Raw genomic sequence first — 17,432 nt, forward strand, 5'->3', positions numbered from 1 at the left:
AACTAATCAGAATCAGATTGTAGAACCCAACAATAGAAGTCAGACTAGAACATAAGTAGGTCAAGATAAGATCAGGTAAGGTCAAACCCCTAAAGCCCTACAGAGGCCAGTAGAACCCCAGTAGAAACCAGTAGAAACCAGTTGAACCAGGATAAAACCAGTTGAACCATAGTAAAAAGTAGTAGAAACCAGTTGAACCAAAGTAAAAACCAGTAGAGCCCCCATAGAAGCCAGTAGAAACGATCAAATCCTGTTGTTTCATTCATGGCGGGCTGAAACTCTCTCCTGCGCTAAACATAACAAAGACAAGACAAGCCAGCTATTTAGTTCTTAGAAGACATGCATCAACACCTGCATCACCTCCCCCTCGCCCCCCCTTTTCCTGTGTTAGACTTCAAAGAGCTAAGCGGAGGGATCTTATTTTAGCTCTTTCTCTCTCACCTCTCTTTCTCTCCTCTCCTCCCTCTCCCCCCCCACACACGTCAACACTCGTTTGTTGTCACACCTTGTTGGTGTTGAGGTTTTTATCGAGGGAAAAGCAGCGTCAGATTATTTTCCCCCAAACAGCTGACAGATCTCAAACTTTTCCCATAGTTCCTGCAGGTTCACTTATCTACTTCTTTATTCACAGTTAGGAGTAGCTTTAGACAGAGGGATGGGGATAGGGGAGAAATAGATAGTGGAAGGAAGGAGCCATTCAGGAGGGGAGAAGTGAGAGAGGAGAGGGAGCGAGATGGAGGGGAGAGAGAAGAAAGGGAGGAGAGGAATGTAGGATAAAAAAGGGAGAGGAGAGAGGAGGATGTAAACTCAGATATATGCTGTCATGTTCACCACCACTGAGACCAAACATGAGTAACCGTCAGAAGGTAGGTTCCGCTTTAAGCTGCCGCTAAACATTGCTCTGGGATTAAAACGGGACGCCGTTCCCAAACGCTCCCAACCACACTGTGGCTTTCAGACATGATGCTCCAGAGCGCTCAGAAAAGCCAGAATTACAGCCAGGAATTACAGCCGAATAGAGGAGAGAGACGTGAGCAGAGATGAAAGCAAACAGAGTAAATAGCAGATCAGTGAATAGAAAAGATTTGAGGCTTGAGGACATGTTGCGTAACAGGATTGAGCAGCCGAGGAGAACGGCAACACAAACGCAACACATTCACCATGAACGCAACGCAGCAGGAATCTGCATGCTAACAAAACCATGTAATTTTAATAACTGAAAACATGGGGCAAATGTAATAACCATGTGTGTGTGCGTGTGTGTGTCTGTGGTGTGACAGATAGAGAGAGAAGGCGAGAGAGAGCGGGAGAGAGAGAGAGAGAGAGGGAGGGAAAAGTAAGAGAGAGAAAGAGAGAGAGGGAGAGGGAAATATGATGGATCACCCCTCTCTGCAGAGGAGTAAGGTAAAATGGCCTGCTTGTAAAGCCTGCCGTAAATTGGTTCCAGCAGCTCTGAGCTGACATTCTCTAGATCTCCTCTCATAAAAGCAGCTCACCATTAAAACACACTCACATTACAGAAGATTCTCTAGGACAAGATGTTTTAACAGCGCTTCTACAGTGGACTATATAACCTTTTTTCTGTCCCATCTCTCTAATGGAAATTACAGATGTTTTATTCAAAGTGAAGATATGATATATATATATATACACAGAACATATTAAAACGTACACAGAGTGTACAAAACATTAGGTACATTTTTCATCCCCTTTTGCCCTCAGAACAGCCTAAATTCGTCGAGGCATGGACTCTACAAGGTATCGAAAGCATTTCACAGAGATGCTGGCTAATGTTGACTCCAATGCTTCCCACAGTCAAGTTGGCTGGATGTCCTTTGGGTGGTGGAACATTCCTGATACACACGGGAAACTGTTGAGTGTGAAAAACCCAGCAGCATTGCAGTTCCTGACACACTCAAACTGGTGCGCCTGGCACCTACTACCATACCCCGTTCAAAGGCACTGAAATATTTTGTCTTGCTCATTCACCCTGTGAATGGCACACATACACAATCTCATGTCTCAATTGTCTCAAGGCTTAAAAATCCTTCTTTAACCTGTCTCCTCCCCTTCATCTACACTGAATGAAGATGATTTAACAAGTGACATCAATAAGAGATCATAGCCTTCACCTGGATTCACCTGGTCAGTCTATGTCATGGAAAGAGCAGGTGTTCCTAATGTTTTATACACTCAGTGTCCATTCAATACAAACATTATAGGCTACAATTTACATTATAAAAGCTGGCACCATGCTCCAACTGGTATGTGAACGTATAGCTAGTATTTAAGTAGTCTGATGATTATAAACACATTGCAACACAATAACAGAGGCTTTCTTCTGGTTGCATCACTATGCCATCAAAATGACCAGGGAACAACAAGGAGAAAGGCCTTCCAGAGAGATAAGAGAAGGGTGTGTGTGTGTGTGCCTGCTGCCTGTCTACTATGATGAGGGTCAAGGTCTAAGCCTGGTGAGTACAGTTAACTGTCAGCTCAAAACTTCATATTAAATTCAAAGACCATTTGCAATATAAACACACACACACACACACACACACACATACTCCTGAGTGTCCAGCGCCCTATCTTGACCCCAATAAAAAGGCTCATCACATCAGTAAGTGACTCAGGGGAAGGATTTCAGCGCTGCGCTCTTCCTGAGGCGTAACTCATATCGTGTTCCCCACAGATATCCATTTCCTCTTCCTGTCTCTGTGGGAAAGCACACAATGCATGATTACATAGCACACATCAGGACTTATATGTCATTTAGGTACAGGCTTAGATACTGGGGGAGTGTGTGTGTGTGAGAGAGAGAGAGAGAGACAGAGAGCAGAGAGGGAGAGAGAGAGAGAGAGAGAGAGAGAGAGAGCAGAGAGAGAGAGAGGGAGAGAGAGAGAGAGAGAGAGAGAGAGAGAGAGAGAGAGAGAGAGAGAGAGCAGAGAGAGAGAGGGAGAGCGAGGGGGATGGATGGATAGAAAAAGAAAGAGAGAGAGTGTGTTTATAGTGTTTCTGTTTATTAGCAACAGACAGAAGGAAAAACAACTAAGAGCCAAGATGTTGATGATGTTAAATGTATCTTGATGGTGTTATGGCTGGTCTTCAGTAGACAGACAGTTAACAGCTCTAATGTGGACATATTTGACACAACACCATGGAGTCAGTGTAGCTGATGATGTGTGGCTGATCAGGGCTCTCACAGCGGCATGGTGACATACAGGTTCAATGTTTGCCCATATGGGCATGGGGCTATTTAAATCCTGGTCAATACCTGAGGAGAAAGACCATGGCCGACAAGGTCCTTAAAGGAGCAATCCGCAGTTTTAAAAATAACAAAGCCGCTACCCTGCCACTGATTTGGTAAATAGCTTCCGGATTGGGGCTGGAGAAATGTAACCATTCTCAAATTCATAGAGCTCTGGATGCAAGTACTGACCATATAGGATATACAAATTATAGTTTTAACCATGTTTTGAGGCTATACAGTGTTTTTTTTTTTACAATTACATGGTTTACAAACAATGGAGAAAATAAACGTATATTTTGGGTTCTGATGGGGTACGACAGTCGAACTAAGCTCATTAGGCATTCATAAGTCATATTCTTCAAGAATCAGTGGGTATATAGCGTCCAAAAATGCATATACCAATCGCAGATTACTACTTTAAGATGCATCCAATACTTCAGCCCTGCTACACTGGAGGCAATGATAGAGACATAGTAATAGGCTCTTTGTTCAGCTTCAACAGGGTGGGGAAAGGGGGGGTTGGATACAGTAGATGGGGGAAAGAAAGAGAGATGGACGAGGAGAGGTTGAGAGGGGTTAAGGGAAAAAGAGGGAGGAGGGGTTGGGAGAGGGCCCATTAGTAGTATATTTGAGTGGAAGCTCTTGTCTCTCACTGCATTGATCAAGTCCCCTGGAGCAACTCCTCAGACAGACACTCATAACAGCTCTTCTCTCTCTCTCTACCTCTCGCTTTATCGTCCATTCCCTCTCTACCTCTCTCAATACCCTCCATTCTACCCCTCTTTCTATCCCCCCTTCTCTCTCTCCATCTCTCTCTCTCTTCCTCTCCATCTCTCTCTCCCTCTCTCTCTCCAACTCTCTCTCCATCTCTCTCTCCCTCACTCTCTCCATCTCTCTCTCCATCTATCTCTCTCTTCCTCTCCATCTCTCTCCCTCTCTCTCTCCATCTCTCTCTCCATCTCTCTCTCCATCTCTCTCTCCATCTCTCTCCATCTCTCTCTCCATCTCTCGCTCCAGCTCTCTCTCCCTCTCTCTCTCCCTCTCTCTCTCCATCTCTTTCTCCATCTCTCTCCCCATCTCTCTCTCCATCTCTCTCTCCCTCTCTCTCTCCATCTCTCTCTCCATCTCTCTCTCCCTCTCTCTCTCCATCTCTCCATCTCTCGCTCCATCTCTCTCTCCATCTCTCTCCATCTCTCTCTCCATCTCTCTCTCTTCCTCTCCATCTCTCTCTCCATCTCTCTCTCCATCTCTCTCTCCCTCTCTCTCTCCATCTCTCTCTCCCTCTCTCACTCCCTCTCTCCATCTCTCTCTCCCTCTCTCTCTCCATCTCTCTCTCCATCTCTCTTTCCATCTCTCTCTCTCCCTCTCTCTCTCTCTCTCTCTCTCTCTCTCTCTCTCTCTCTCTCTCTCGTTTTAATCCTAACCAAAACCTAAACCCTTAACTCCTACATTTTACGTTTGAAACAGAACGATGCTGAGCAGGAGGAGTCAACCCAGGGTGTCAAAAACACTTCGGAATTTGACATTTGGAGGAACCTTAAATTTGAAGTTTGGCGAAACGTGGTTAACGTTAGAATCAGAAGTAAAACTGGTACAACTGTAAGCTTTTGTTGCATTAATCTTCAGTAGGGCACCAATATGGCTGCGACGTCTGTAGAAAGTTGATAACAATTGCAATGAAGCTACCTAGTGACAGAGGTGCAATCCATGAATAAGGATGTATAACAGAAGACATCATAACCTTTTATGCTGCAATATTTGATGAATAAGTAACAGTGTGACTGAGCTGGAAATGGATCGATAGCAATGTTTCTGACATTGTCATCGTGTTGTTGATAAATATTTAATCACCATGTCATTTGACGAGGCAGGAAAACACAAACTCTCCCCGGTTGTTTTTAGAGTATCAGTTAAAAGAGGCTCGACTGAATAATTCACAGGGTTATTTTCTTCCGACTCGCTCTCTCTGGTTCTTGTTTTTTCTCTCTCTCTCTCTCTCTCTCTCTCTCTCTCTCTCTCTCTCTCTCACTCTCTCTCTCTCTCTCGCTCTCTCTCGCTCTCTCTCTCGCTCTCTCTCTCTCTCTCTCTCTCTCTCTCTCTCTCTCTCTCTCTCTCTCCCTTTCTCTCTCCCCATCTCTCTCTCTCCCTCTCTCTCTCTCTCCCTCTCTCTCCCTCTCCATCTCTCTCTCCATCTCTCTCTCCATCTCTCTCTCCATCTCTCTCTCCATCTATCTGTCTCTTCCTCTCCATCTCCATCTCTCTCTCCCTCTCTTGCCCTTTTCTCATAACTGGGGATGTGATAAGAGAGAAATCTGATTAAGGAAGAGCACCAGTGTGTGTGTGTGCGCGTCTGTGTCTCAGAGGTATCCCATTGCTGGCCATTGTTGTAACCATGGAGACTGATTAAGCCAATATCAAACTAATGTGAGCTTTTAAATTAGAGAAACAAATTCAAGGAAAGTAGCTGTTGGTTGCTCCATTTGTCGCTAGAAGACGCTAGATGACGTCATGACGTAATAGTGACTTCATAACGTTCATATGCGCATGGTATAATTTTTTTAATGCTTATGCTGTCCATCAGTCTCTCATGCAATGAGAAATTCTCCAAAGCAAAACTAAATATGATGTTTGAAAGAGAACAAAAAGGAACCGATTAAATAACAGCACAGAAAAACAGAGAAAGGTAGATCACTTTTTTAGAAAATACTATTTTTTACAACAACAAAAAATTATATTATTGTTATTTATGTATTGCAGAGCTGTGGTATCATTTACAACAAAGAGCCCATTTTAATAAAATTCACTTCACTCGGACTGAGGCTAGAGCAGAGAGAGGTGGGAGAGAGAGGCGGGGGAAGGGGTACAAGTGACGGGTGCATACACACGCAGCAGCCGGTGGAGCTACAGAGAGGGAGCAGACTGCAGAACACAGAAGCACAGCTGAGCTCAGCCGAGCAGGCACACACACACAAACAGGGTTGTCGCTAAATCAACCAAAAGTCACTGGGGCAGCTAGTAGCTAAATTTGTCGCTATACTCTTTTACCATTAAAAGTCGCTGGAGGGGTCTGAAAACTCGCTAAATCTAGCGACAAAGTTGCTAAGTTGGCAACACTGTTTAGAGACTGCCATTACTAACACACATGTATACGCACACACATATACACACACACAGACAGAGAGAGAGAGAGTGAGGAGTGTGAGAGGAATGAGTATGATGACACACGCGCACACAAGCTCTCACAGTCTCTCTCTCTGTCTCTCTCCCTCTCTCTCCCTCTCTCTCTCTTTCTCTCTCTCTCCCTCTCTGCTCTCTCCCCCTCTCTCTCTCTCTCTCTCTCTCTGTCTCTCTCTCTCTCTCTCTCTCTCTCTCTCTCTCTCTCTCTTTCTCTCTCTCTCCCTCTCTGCTCTCTCTCTCTCTCTCTGCCTCTCTCTCTCTCTCTCTCTCTCTCTCTCTCTCTCTCTCTCTCTCTCTCTGTCTCTCTCTAAATCTCTGTCTCTCTTTCCTCCCTCCTTCAATCTGTCTTGTTGTTCTCCTGGCTCGAGTCCACCTCTCTATCTATCTCACAATTAAGCCTTTCATAGGTCTGCCAATACCACCACTATTAATATTTTACCACAACACGGTAGCAAAGTGGCTACTGAATTCCCATACTCCACATGCACACACACACACACACACACACACACACACACACACACACACACACACACACACACACACACACACACACACACACACACACACACACACACACACACACACACACACACACACACACACACACACACACACACACACACACACACTACTGCCTGTGAGGGGTTGTCTGTGGCCTGATCTGAGAGAGCTATTAAAAATAGATTACTCTTCATAGTGTCATTTCTCTCAAGGTCGCCGCTCGCGCCAGAGCGTGTCTGTGTGTCTCTTTGTGAGTGCGTGCGTGTGTGTGAGCATCTGTGTGGGTGTGTGGTTAACACATTGCTGGGTGATTGAAGTGACCGTGGAAGCCCCACAATCCTTCACTGTCAGCCGAGAGGAGTTTGAGAAAAAAGGAGGGGAGGAGAGAGAGTGAAGGAGAAGATGGGCGGATTGGAGATAAGCCTAATCGATGGACAATATTTGAGAGAGGGAGAGAGGGAGGGATGGAGGAGAGGAGGAATTAATCTTATATTATATTAAGACGATGAAATGTCATTCATTTGTTTTATCCACAAAATAATATCTAATCTCTCTTAAATCAAGCTTGTATCAATACATTTTAGCTTGAAAATCCGCAAAATGATCTCCCAATGGCGTGCAATATTTTATACAACATTTTCTACAGTGACAGATAGATCTCTCCATTTCTTCATTCTTCCACATCTGTCTCTTCAGCGAGTACAGGTACAGCTACTAACAGTCTGAGGATCACAAACCAGCACAGCACTTTATCTTTCCTTCAGGGACTTGCTTTTAAGTATGCCTAGAGATAAGAACACACATCATTTAATTTCCTTCACTGATATAAAATATCTCCCCCCGCAATCTGGAGATGAATGGAAGCATCCCTGCTGGGCTGATTCGATTAAGGTGAGCCGGAATGTACCAAAACCCTACCGGAGGAGGGGGGATCTGAAACAGCTGCCTGTCAGTCATAGCTAGGACCCTTGGGAGATTTTAGCAAATCTGATGGCACACATGCACGCACAGACAGACACACTCATCGCTGTATGGTCTAATATCTTGCCCACTCTCACAGATTACAGGCGGCAGGGAAATGTGGAAATGTGTGCATCTGTGTGTGTGTATGTGTGTGGTAGGAAAAGGCCACAGCAGCAGGAGTATACTCTCCACAGGGACAGCAGGTGACATTTTAAAACTGGAAATGTCAACATTTCCATTCCTCAGGATACCGTACTGTACGTGCGTGTGTGTGTGAGTGCATGTGACCTCATGTAGTCCTACCTTGCCCAGTCCAGGGGTGTCTTTGATCTTGCTGGCGGCCCGTAACAGGCAGGGTGGGGCAGGGGGAGGGGCAGTCTGCAGGGTCCCACTGAAGTTGGTGGGGAACAGAGGGGGGTCACACACCACTGGGGGGGGCACTGGGCGCTGCTTCTTCTTCTTAGATGACAGGTTCAACTTCTGAGCAGCTCTACAGATGGAGAAGGGGGGATTCAATTCCAATGTTAACCAATCATCCAACACATCTTGATTACAGTGTTCATCTACTGCTGATTAAAGACAGTGGGGAGATAACGCGTGAGAGGGAAAGAGACCCACAGAGAATAAGAGATAGAGAAAGAGAGAGGGAAAGGAAGAGGGAAATATTTTCCTAAGAGCACACAGAGTGATCATGATGTGTGAGGCATTGTGAGAAATGTGTTCCCACTTAAAAATCCAGCTGTAGAGAGTAGTTAAGTGGACGCGGTCGATGGAAAAACCAACAGTAAAGATAGTTGTTACATGCCATCATGGCGACGATTCCTCCCCATCATTGCGGTAGCTCCATGTGCCATGTACTAATTGCTCGTTCATGTTGCTAATTGGAGCTGTATTACACGCCCAGCTCACCACATAAATAACAAACACGCACACACACTTAAGCAGCGACATCTGTAACTGGGAGGGGAACACCAGTTCACAGTCCTCACAGTCTTCACAGTCTTCTCTTTCCTCTCTCTCTTCTCTCTTCCTTGTCTCTCCTCTCCTTTCTCTTTTTGGTCTAAATTACACTATAGTGGCTTGGAAATATGATGACATTGCTAGAGTAGGCAAATAATTTGTAGGAAACAACTTCGTCATCATTATGACGTCGTCAAATTTACTTCAGACAGACAACAATGTTGTCATTACCCCCCAAAGTTCGTCAAAAATACCTAGCAACGCTAACTTTAGCTAGCTAAAATCCGGTGCTCTCCTCCTCTCAATCATAGCTAGCTATCTAGCTAATGTTATACTACATATAATGTCAATCTGACAACATCACAATAACCACGTTTCCATGCACAGTTTTTATCATCATATCAAAGTAAACTTGGAGTCATGCGATGACAACAAAGACCTCCAACTACGATTCGGGAAACCATGCAGTTTATAAGAGATGAAATAAGATGAAATACGTTATGAAGGTGACTTCCTAGGGTGGTGAAATTGCGCAGTGATGAGCTTGATGCTCCTTTCCAATATGTCGAGGGTCTTATTCTGGTGACATGATGATCGATGCTTGACTGCCGTTTGACAAATACAAATATTCTCACTCATCCATAATAATCTCATAATGTAGACTAGACAACCCGCACAGCCTACCCACACTGTATCTGCGAGCTGTTGGCTATAACGCACGTGCACGAGGACAAACTGAATTGGTTTCATGGAGGACTTGCTTGAATTGTGAGTATGACCGCGTTATTTGTTTTTCATCATCAGCGAAAGCTATTGGTTTTCTACCCAAAGCTGCAAAGAAAATGTTGTGATCCATTTAATAAACACAAGAGACCAGCAAAATGGATAAAAGGGTGTGGTGGCAGTTGCAGGAACAGTGGCATCTAGTGGGCAAAACCTGGTACTTTCACACAAATGTACAATGCATTTGGAAAGTATTCAGACCCATTCACTTTTTCCACATTTTGTTACGTTACAGCCTTATTCTAAAATTGATTAAATTGTTTTTTTCCCTCATCAATCTACACATAATACCCCATAATGACAAAGCAAAAACAGGTTTTTAGAAATGTTTGCAAATTTAGAAAATACAAATATATATATATCACATTTGCATAATTATTCAGACCCTTTACTCAATACATTGTTGAAGCACCTTTGGCAGCGATTACAGCCTTGAGTCTTCTTGGGTATGATGCTTCAAGCTTGGCACACCTGTATTTGGGGAGTTTCTCCCATTCTTCTCTGCAAATCCTCTCAAGCTCTGTCAGGTTGGATGGGGAGCGTCGCTGCACAGCTATTTTCAGGTCTCGCCAGAGATGTTCGATCGGGTTCAAGTCCGGGCACTGACTGGGCCACTCAAGGACATTCAGAGACTTGTCCCGAAGCCACTCCTGCATTGTCTTGGCTGTGTGCTTAGGGTCATTGTCCTGTTGGAAGGTGAACCTTCGCCCCAGTATGAGGTCCTGAGCGCTCTTGAGCAGGTTTTCATCAAGGATCTCTCTGTACTTTGCTCCACTCATCTCCCCTCAAGCCTGACTAGTCTCCCAGTCCCTGCCGCTGAAAAACATCCCCACAGCTGCCACCACCATGCTTCACCGTAGGGATGGTGCCAGGTTACCTCCAGACGTGACGCTTGGCATTCAGGCCAAAGAGTTCAATCTTGGTTTCATCAGACCAGAGAATCTTGTTTCTCATAGTCTGAGAGTCCTTTAAGTGCCTTCTGGCAAACTCCAAGCGGGCTGTCATTTCCCTTTTACTGAGGAGTGGCTTCCGTCTGGCCACTCTACCATAAAGGCCTGATTGGTGGAGTTCTGCAGAGATGGTTGTCCTTCTGGAAGGTTCTCCCATCTCCACAGAGGAACAGTGGAGCTCTGTCAAAGTGGCCATCGGGTTCTTGGTCATCTCCCTGACCAAGGCCCTTCTCCCCCGATTGCTCAGTTTGGCCGGGCGGCCAGTTCTAGGAAGAGTCTTGGTGGTTCCAAACTTCTTCCATTTAAGAATGATGGAGGCCGCTGTGTTCTTGGGGACCTTCAATGCTGCATGCATTTTTTGGTACCCTTCCCCAGATCTGTGCCTCGACACAATCCTGTCTCAGAGCTCTACGGACAATTCCTTTGACCTCATAGCTTGGATTTTGCTCTGACATGCACTGTCAACTATGGGACCTTATATAGACAGGTGTGTGCCTTTCCAAATCATGTCCAATTAATTTAATTTACCACAGGTGAACTCCAATCAAGTTGTAGAAACATCTCAAGGATGATCAATGGAAACAGGATGCACCTGGGCTCAATTTCGAGTCTCATAACAAGGGGTCTGAATACTTAGGTAAATAAGGTATATCTATTTTTTATTTGTAATACATTTGCAAAAATATTTAAAACCCTGTTTTCACTTTGTCATTATGGGGTATTGTGTTAAGATTGATGAGGGAAAAAAATAATGTAATCCATTTTAGAATAAGGCTGTAACGTAACAAAACTTGGAAAAAGGTAAGTGGTCTGAATACTTTCCGAATGCACTGTATGGTAAAGAATGCAAGCAACTTCAATGGTTAATTTCTCTGAACAGGGGAAAAATAACATCACCAGATTCACAGGGAATACATTAGAAAGGTTGAAGAAGCAATACTTCAAGCAGCAGCTCCATACTACTTGTCAGACATAGAGAACTGACACTGTTTACTGGTTGTTGGGGTGGGATTGGTGTGGGGAATGAGGGGTCTGTGGGTGGCTATTGATCATTGTATTGGATTCCTCATGTCTTACTCCTTGTTAGGAAAAATGATGTTCTAAATCGGATGTTAGGTACTATATTATAAATAAAAATTTGGCCAATTTGGATGCAATCAATTAGCTTAATTTCTCTTGACCAGATTAGTGAACAGAAAGCATACATTTTCTCCGGTTTTGCCTGGCAAAAACAGATTACGTTTAAATTCTCCACATAAAATACAATTTATCAATCTGCTACGGACGCATCTTTGCCTAAACAATAGGCTACCTGGCGATTTCATTGATAATTTTCATATTTCAGATCGGCCTAGATTGGGTGGCTACTGGCTATATGTCTAAAGATAGCTGTAACATCGCACTGCCTTCATGGGATGAAGATGTAACATTTTCTGGTGAATGAATTACGATATTTGTGAGGAAGAAAAAAGCTACAGATAGATCATGCTTTCCATCCGATCCTGCAAACCCCGCTGCACACAGGTAGGCCGTATGATCTGCTTGGTCTGGACTCCAGAGAATTGACAATGTGACATGATATCCCTAGTTGTTGACTGCTAACATGAATTACTTTCAGCTCAAAAAATAGGTGTAAAACACAGTTTATTTCAGTATCTTACATTTTGAAAATGCATCACCGTTTATGGCTGTAAAGGCAGGCTAGATTTGCGCAGCGATTGTCCGTGTGTGTTCACGTGTGCATATGCGTGCACAGGGGTCGCAAGCTTTGAACCACTCCTTTTTGGGGGTCACGGGTCAAAAAGTTTGAGAACCAATGCTCTATGAGACCTGATGTCACCGTAGACACACATAGGACTGGGACAAATACAGACACGGTTACCGAAATGGCTACAAACACGGTTACGATGCAGTTAATATGCAGTTACCAATGGTTACCGACATGATTATTATCATGGTTATGAACAGTTGCCGGTTACCAATGGTTACGGAGAAAAATCATTGTCATGGCAGCCTGTCTTATCCACTCAATCTAGCAATACCCTCAAGCTGCTCCTTTCAACTCTGCCTTCCTTTATAAATACCTCCCTCCGTCCCTCACGCTCTCTACGTTCTCTTTCTCAAACGTCTCCCTATCTCCCTCTCCCTCTTCATCTCCAACTGACTGTGTTCTTTCTTTCTCTGTTGGGTGTGTGTTTTTACCCATCAGGCCTAGGGGGTTAAAAGAAAGATTCATCCAGTTTGAATGTTATATCATTTTTGGGGGATCTCTGAGTGATGTTCTATCTATTTTTTATGTGTATCTGAGCTCATGCCGTTCTCGCAGGCAGAAATACAGCCGGTATGATGTAGTATTGTGATAAAGCCGCTGTCACTACACTGGAAGTTAATAGAAAGAGGACTTTTAGATCACAAAAACGTGTATCATACATGTCAGATTTCAATACTGGCCGATGTCATAACGCGGGAGGTTGTCTTCTCTTGAATGAACCATTGATCATATGTTTGCAATATTCCTACCTCGAGAAACGTGTAACGCTCCACCACATTTCTCCTATTTTTCTGCCTTTTCAGTCCAGGGTGCTTTGCATGGTGCCGTTGCGAACATCAGACTCCACTCTTTGAGGCACACAATCTGCAGGTTGAACATGGTGAGATTGTAGACTCCTAAATTGATAGTGCAGTTTGTTTAGACAACTTTACAGCTAACTAACTAGCTACTTTATATGCTGATATTGACTTTGGTATTATTGTGTGTAGCAAGTTTGCTAGCTAGCTAGCTACCTAGCTAGCTAATTAGCCAGCAAGCCCATAAAGAGAGCATTGCATTGTGGGTTTTGTAGTCGACTTGATCTGCAACAGATTTCCAGAACGATTTTCACATAAAATATTGTTCTTATTTAACCTTTTCATGTGTGAGTTCCAAATATCTCTAATGGTCGCCCCAGAGTTTATTAATGTGTGTGATGTCAGAATGCACTCACTGTTCCAAAATGTTATTGTTACGCAACAGGACAGTTAACCTGCGGTGCCCTCAAATCAAGACACGCTGCCTGCTATTTACCTATAGGCTATATTTCAACTTGTCAATTTCAAATTATTTTCTAACCAGTTTTATTTTCTAACAGTTTGAATTGAGGTGTGTTCCGCTTCCTCTTTAATTCACATAGAAGCAGCCCATTTCACTGTTGCGGACAATTTATGTTTGAGGCTTTACTGAGGCGGACAAACTTCTCTCTTCGACAAGAGCCCAAGCACTTCCCCAGTGTTTCCGCAGATCAAGTATGAAGACATTTGCGCAGTTTTGCACAAACTTTTTTCCCCCTGGCACATTTTATGGCTGGCGCTCGCATTGCTTTCATTTTTCATTGTTGTTTTCCTTACAAATAATAACTTTGGACATGTTCCTATCAAAGTGCCTTATTTTCTGTATATCATGTTAACGTTTCTACTGTAGCATACCGTATGTATGTATGGAGCATAATGTATTTACAGTTTTATTCACGTTTTCAAGTACTGGTGACAAATCATGCATTCCGATTCTTGCATAGATTGTAATGGACACATATGATGTGTGTAAAATACTTTTTGAAGGCTGTACTGATTATAATGAGCTAAGCTATTTGCCAGCTATGTGTGGCGCCATGTTTGTTGACATTATACAATACATTCTGGGTGTCACGCAAATGTCTGTCAGACCAAAGATGTTATAACAAAATTAGATGAAGGGACGGTTCACTCATCTTTCGAGTAAACTTCCGGAAGTGAATGAAGGGAAGGGAATGATGGTAGACTACACACCACATTCAACATGCATACTGCAAACAGACCAAATTCATCTTGTCTCCTCTTGCTATCTTTGGTTGACGCAAAACAAAAAAACATGGCAGCGCGCACAAACTAGAAAGTGTTTTACTCAATTATTTCGATCAATGGTGAGCTCACCCATGATGTGATGAATTGTAAATAGTAATTGCTATTAGCTAATTCATATTATGGTTTCTGTCAGCCGAGAGTTAGCTAAATATGACCACTTGTGTTACATACATATTTCCTCGTTTAGCACTAGGACTAATGTAGCCTACATTTTCCGGTTTGGATGATTGTGTTATGCTATCGCTACTTCTGTGAATGTCTGAACATTGCATCCCAAAAAAAACTGGTCAAATTCTGGACATAACGTTGTAAGGACTGTGTTTGTGCTAAATGTTTCTGTGAAAAAACAGTATGGCCAGCTCAAATGCTGACTGTCAATCGAAACTGGATGTTCTAAATAAGCGTTCTAATCACACCAGTTTGAGCGTACGCTGCAGGGACCACTGTAGAATAATCACAGCCGTGTGTTGGTACGTGTCAAAAGGTTAACACTGCAAATTAAAGGAATGAGTGGTTTTGGGTGGATTATTTCATTAAGGCTTCCTCAATCACCACCAATCACATAGCCTGAGTCTGAGAGCACAGGAGTGGGCGTGCACTCACACACACACACACAAAGTCAAAGATGCCGACGGTCGGCTGTGTTAGTGTGACTTCAGAGAGATGCCTGTGTGATAATGAAGAGGAGACGAAAACAACAACATGAGACACTTCTCAAAGTAGACGAGACAATTAGACTGCTCTGTCTCACCCTCTCTCACCTCCCTCTGTCTCACTCGCTCTCTCCTTCCATCTCTCCTCTCTGTCACAGTGCCTCAAGTGTGCGACCGACACAGTCATTTCAGAGAGCAGAGAAGATAGTCCAACGGCCCTAAAGTGACAGAGCTGTCATAGATAGTCTTTCTAATGTGAGTTTCTTTGCAAGTTTCTTTTCACACGTGTGTGTAGGTATGTGTAAGTGTGTGAATGTTGTCTCAGTTATTATAATGAAGGTAGGATGTTATTTTATCTGCAAGGGAGGAGAGGACGGTATGTGTGTGTAGGTAGGTGTGTGTGTGTGCAAAATGTTGACTAAAATGTAAATGTGTGAGAGTGCAGGTTACATGTGGTCATCAAACTGCACCACGAGAGGCATGTGCTAGAATGTTTTGTCTGTTTCAGGGTTCATTACATGTCAGGAAATTTGCAACAGTAATTAAAAATACACTTTTTTTCAGAGCAAGTCTGTGTGTGTGTTTGTACCTGAGGAGTTGACAGTGTTCCAGGGAAGTTGTGTGAAGTGCACAGTGAGACAATTATGATGACACTCATTAATGAGTGAGAGACTGGGCAACCTCTGCTTCTCTCACTCCCTCCTTTCTCTCCCCCTCTTTCTCTTTCTCTCTCTCCATCCCTCCCTTCCTCTCACTGACCAAACCTCTTTAATGATCTGGCAGTGTCTGACAGCCTGAAAAGTTTTCTGAAAGCGCACACACACAAACGCAAACACACATACACACGCACACACACACACCTCTCTGTCACATTCCTCTGTGTGCGCTGAAGCTAATTTTATCCTTGCTGTCCTATATACATTTACGTTTTAGTAATTTAGCAGACGCTCTTATCCAGAGCAACTTACAGTTAGTGCAGTCATCTTAAGATAGCTATGTGGGACAACTACATATCTCAGTCATAGTAAGTACATTTGTCCTCAATAAAGTAGCTATCAGCAAAGTCAGTGCTAGTAAAGGGCAAACAATTAAAGTGCAAGTGTTAGTTCACATATGTTTAATTTTTTACGGGGGGTGGGGTGGGGACTCTGCTGTCCTAGGTTCAGGGGGAAGCTGGTTCCACCATTGGGGTGCCAGGACAGAGATTAGCTTTGACTGTGCTGAGTGAGAGCTGCCCTCCGGTAGGGGTGGGAGGGCCAATAGACCAGAGGTGGCAGAACGGAGTACTCGAGTTGGGGGGTAGGGTTTGAGCATAGCCTGGAGGTAAGGAGGGACAGTTCCTCTTGCTGCTCCATAGGCAAGTACCATGGTCTTGTAGTGGATCCGAGCTTCGACTGGAAGCCCCAGTGGAGTGTGTGGAGGAGCTGACATGGGAGAACTTGGGAAGGTTGAACACCAGGCGGGCTGCAGCGTTAAGTTGCAGGGGTTTTATGGCACAAGCGGGGAGCCTAGCCAACAGCAAGTAGTAGTCCAGACGGGAGATGACAAGTGCCTGGATTAGGACCTGCAATGCTTCCTGTGTGAGGTAGGGTCTTACTCTACAGATGTTATAGAGCATGCTTTTATGTTTGCAGAGAACAACAAGGTGTTGTCCAGGGTCACACCAAGGTTCTTTGCACTCTGGGAGGGGGACACCAAGGAGTTTTCAACCGTGATGGAGAGGTCTTGGTGTGGGCAGGCCTTCCCCAGAAGGAAGAGCAGCTCTGTCTTGTCGAGGTTGAGCTTGACGTGGTGGGCCGACATCCGTGGTCCTCTGTAGCTCAGCTGGTAGAGCACGGCGCTTGTAACGCCAAGGTAGTTACATCCGTGGTCCTCTGTAGCTCAGCTGGTAGAGCACGGCGCTTGTAACGCCAAGGTAGTGGGTTCGATCCCCGGGACCACCCATACACAAAAAAATGTATGCACGCATGACTGTAAGTCGCTTTGGATAAAAGCGTCTGCTAAATGGCATATTATTTTATTTATTTATTATTTATCCAAGCTGAGATATCTGCCAAGCATGCAGAGATGCGTGTCGCCACCTGGGTGTCAGAAGTGGGAAAGGAGAAAAGTAGTTGAGTTTCATCCGCATAGCAATTATAGGAGAGACCACGTGAGGATATGACGGAGCCTAGTGACTTGGTGTATAGAGAGAAGAGGAGAGGGGCTGGGGGACATCGAAGCAAGCAAGTGAGAGTACGTGGAGCAGACACAGATCCTCTCCACGTCACCTGATAGGAGCGGCCTGCCAGATAGGATGCAATCCAAGAGTGTGCA

At 44.2% G+C, this 17,432-nt stretch overlaps 1 protein-coding gene across 3 annotated transcripts in view; it reads right to left on the minus strand.

Annotated features, from left to right (window-relative positions):
• The window catches only part of LOC121545073 (kinesin-like protein KIF26B), a 150,927-nt gene that overhangs the window by 34,818 nt on the left and 98,677 nt on the right, over positions 1-17,432 (minus strand). For all 3 annotated transcript variants that reach the window (XM_041855442.2, XM_041855441.2, XM_041855440.2), the window contains exon 5: positions 8,198-8,384. In XM_041855442.2, coding sequence (XP_041711376.1) covers positions 8,198-8,384 — 187 coding nt within the window. The remainder of the gene's footprint in view (positions 1-8,197; positions 8,385-17,432) is intronic.

This window comes from Coregonus clupeaformis, chromosome 29 (genome assembly GCF_020615455.1).
Source record: "Coregonus clupeaformis isolate EN_2021a chromosome 29, ASM2061545v1, whole genome shotgun sequence".
NCBI classification, from domain to species: Eukaryota; Metazoa; Chordata; class Actinopteri; order Salmoniformes; family Salmonidae; genus Coregonus; species Coregonus clupeaformis.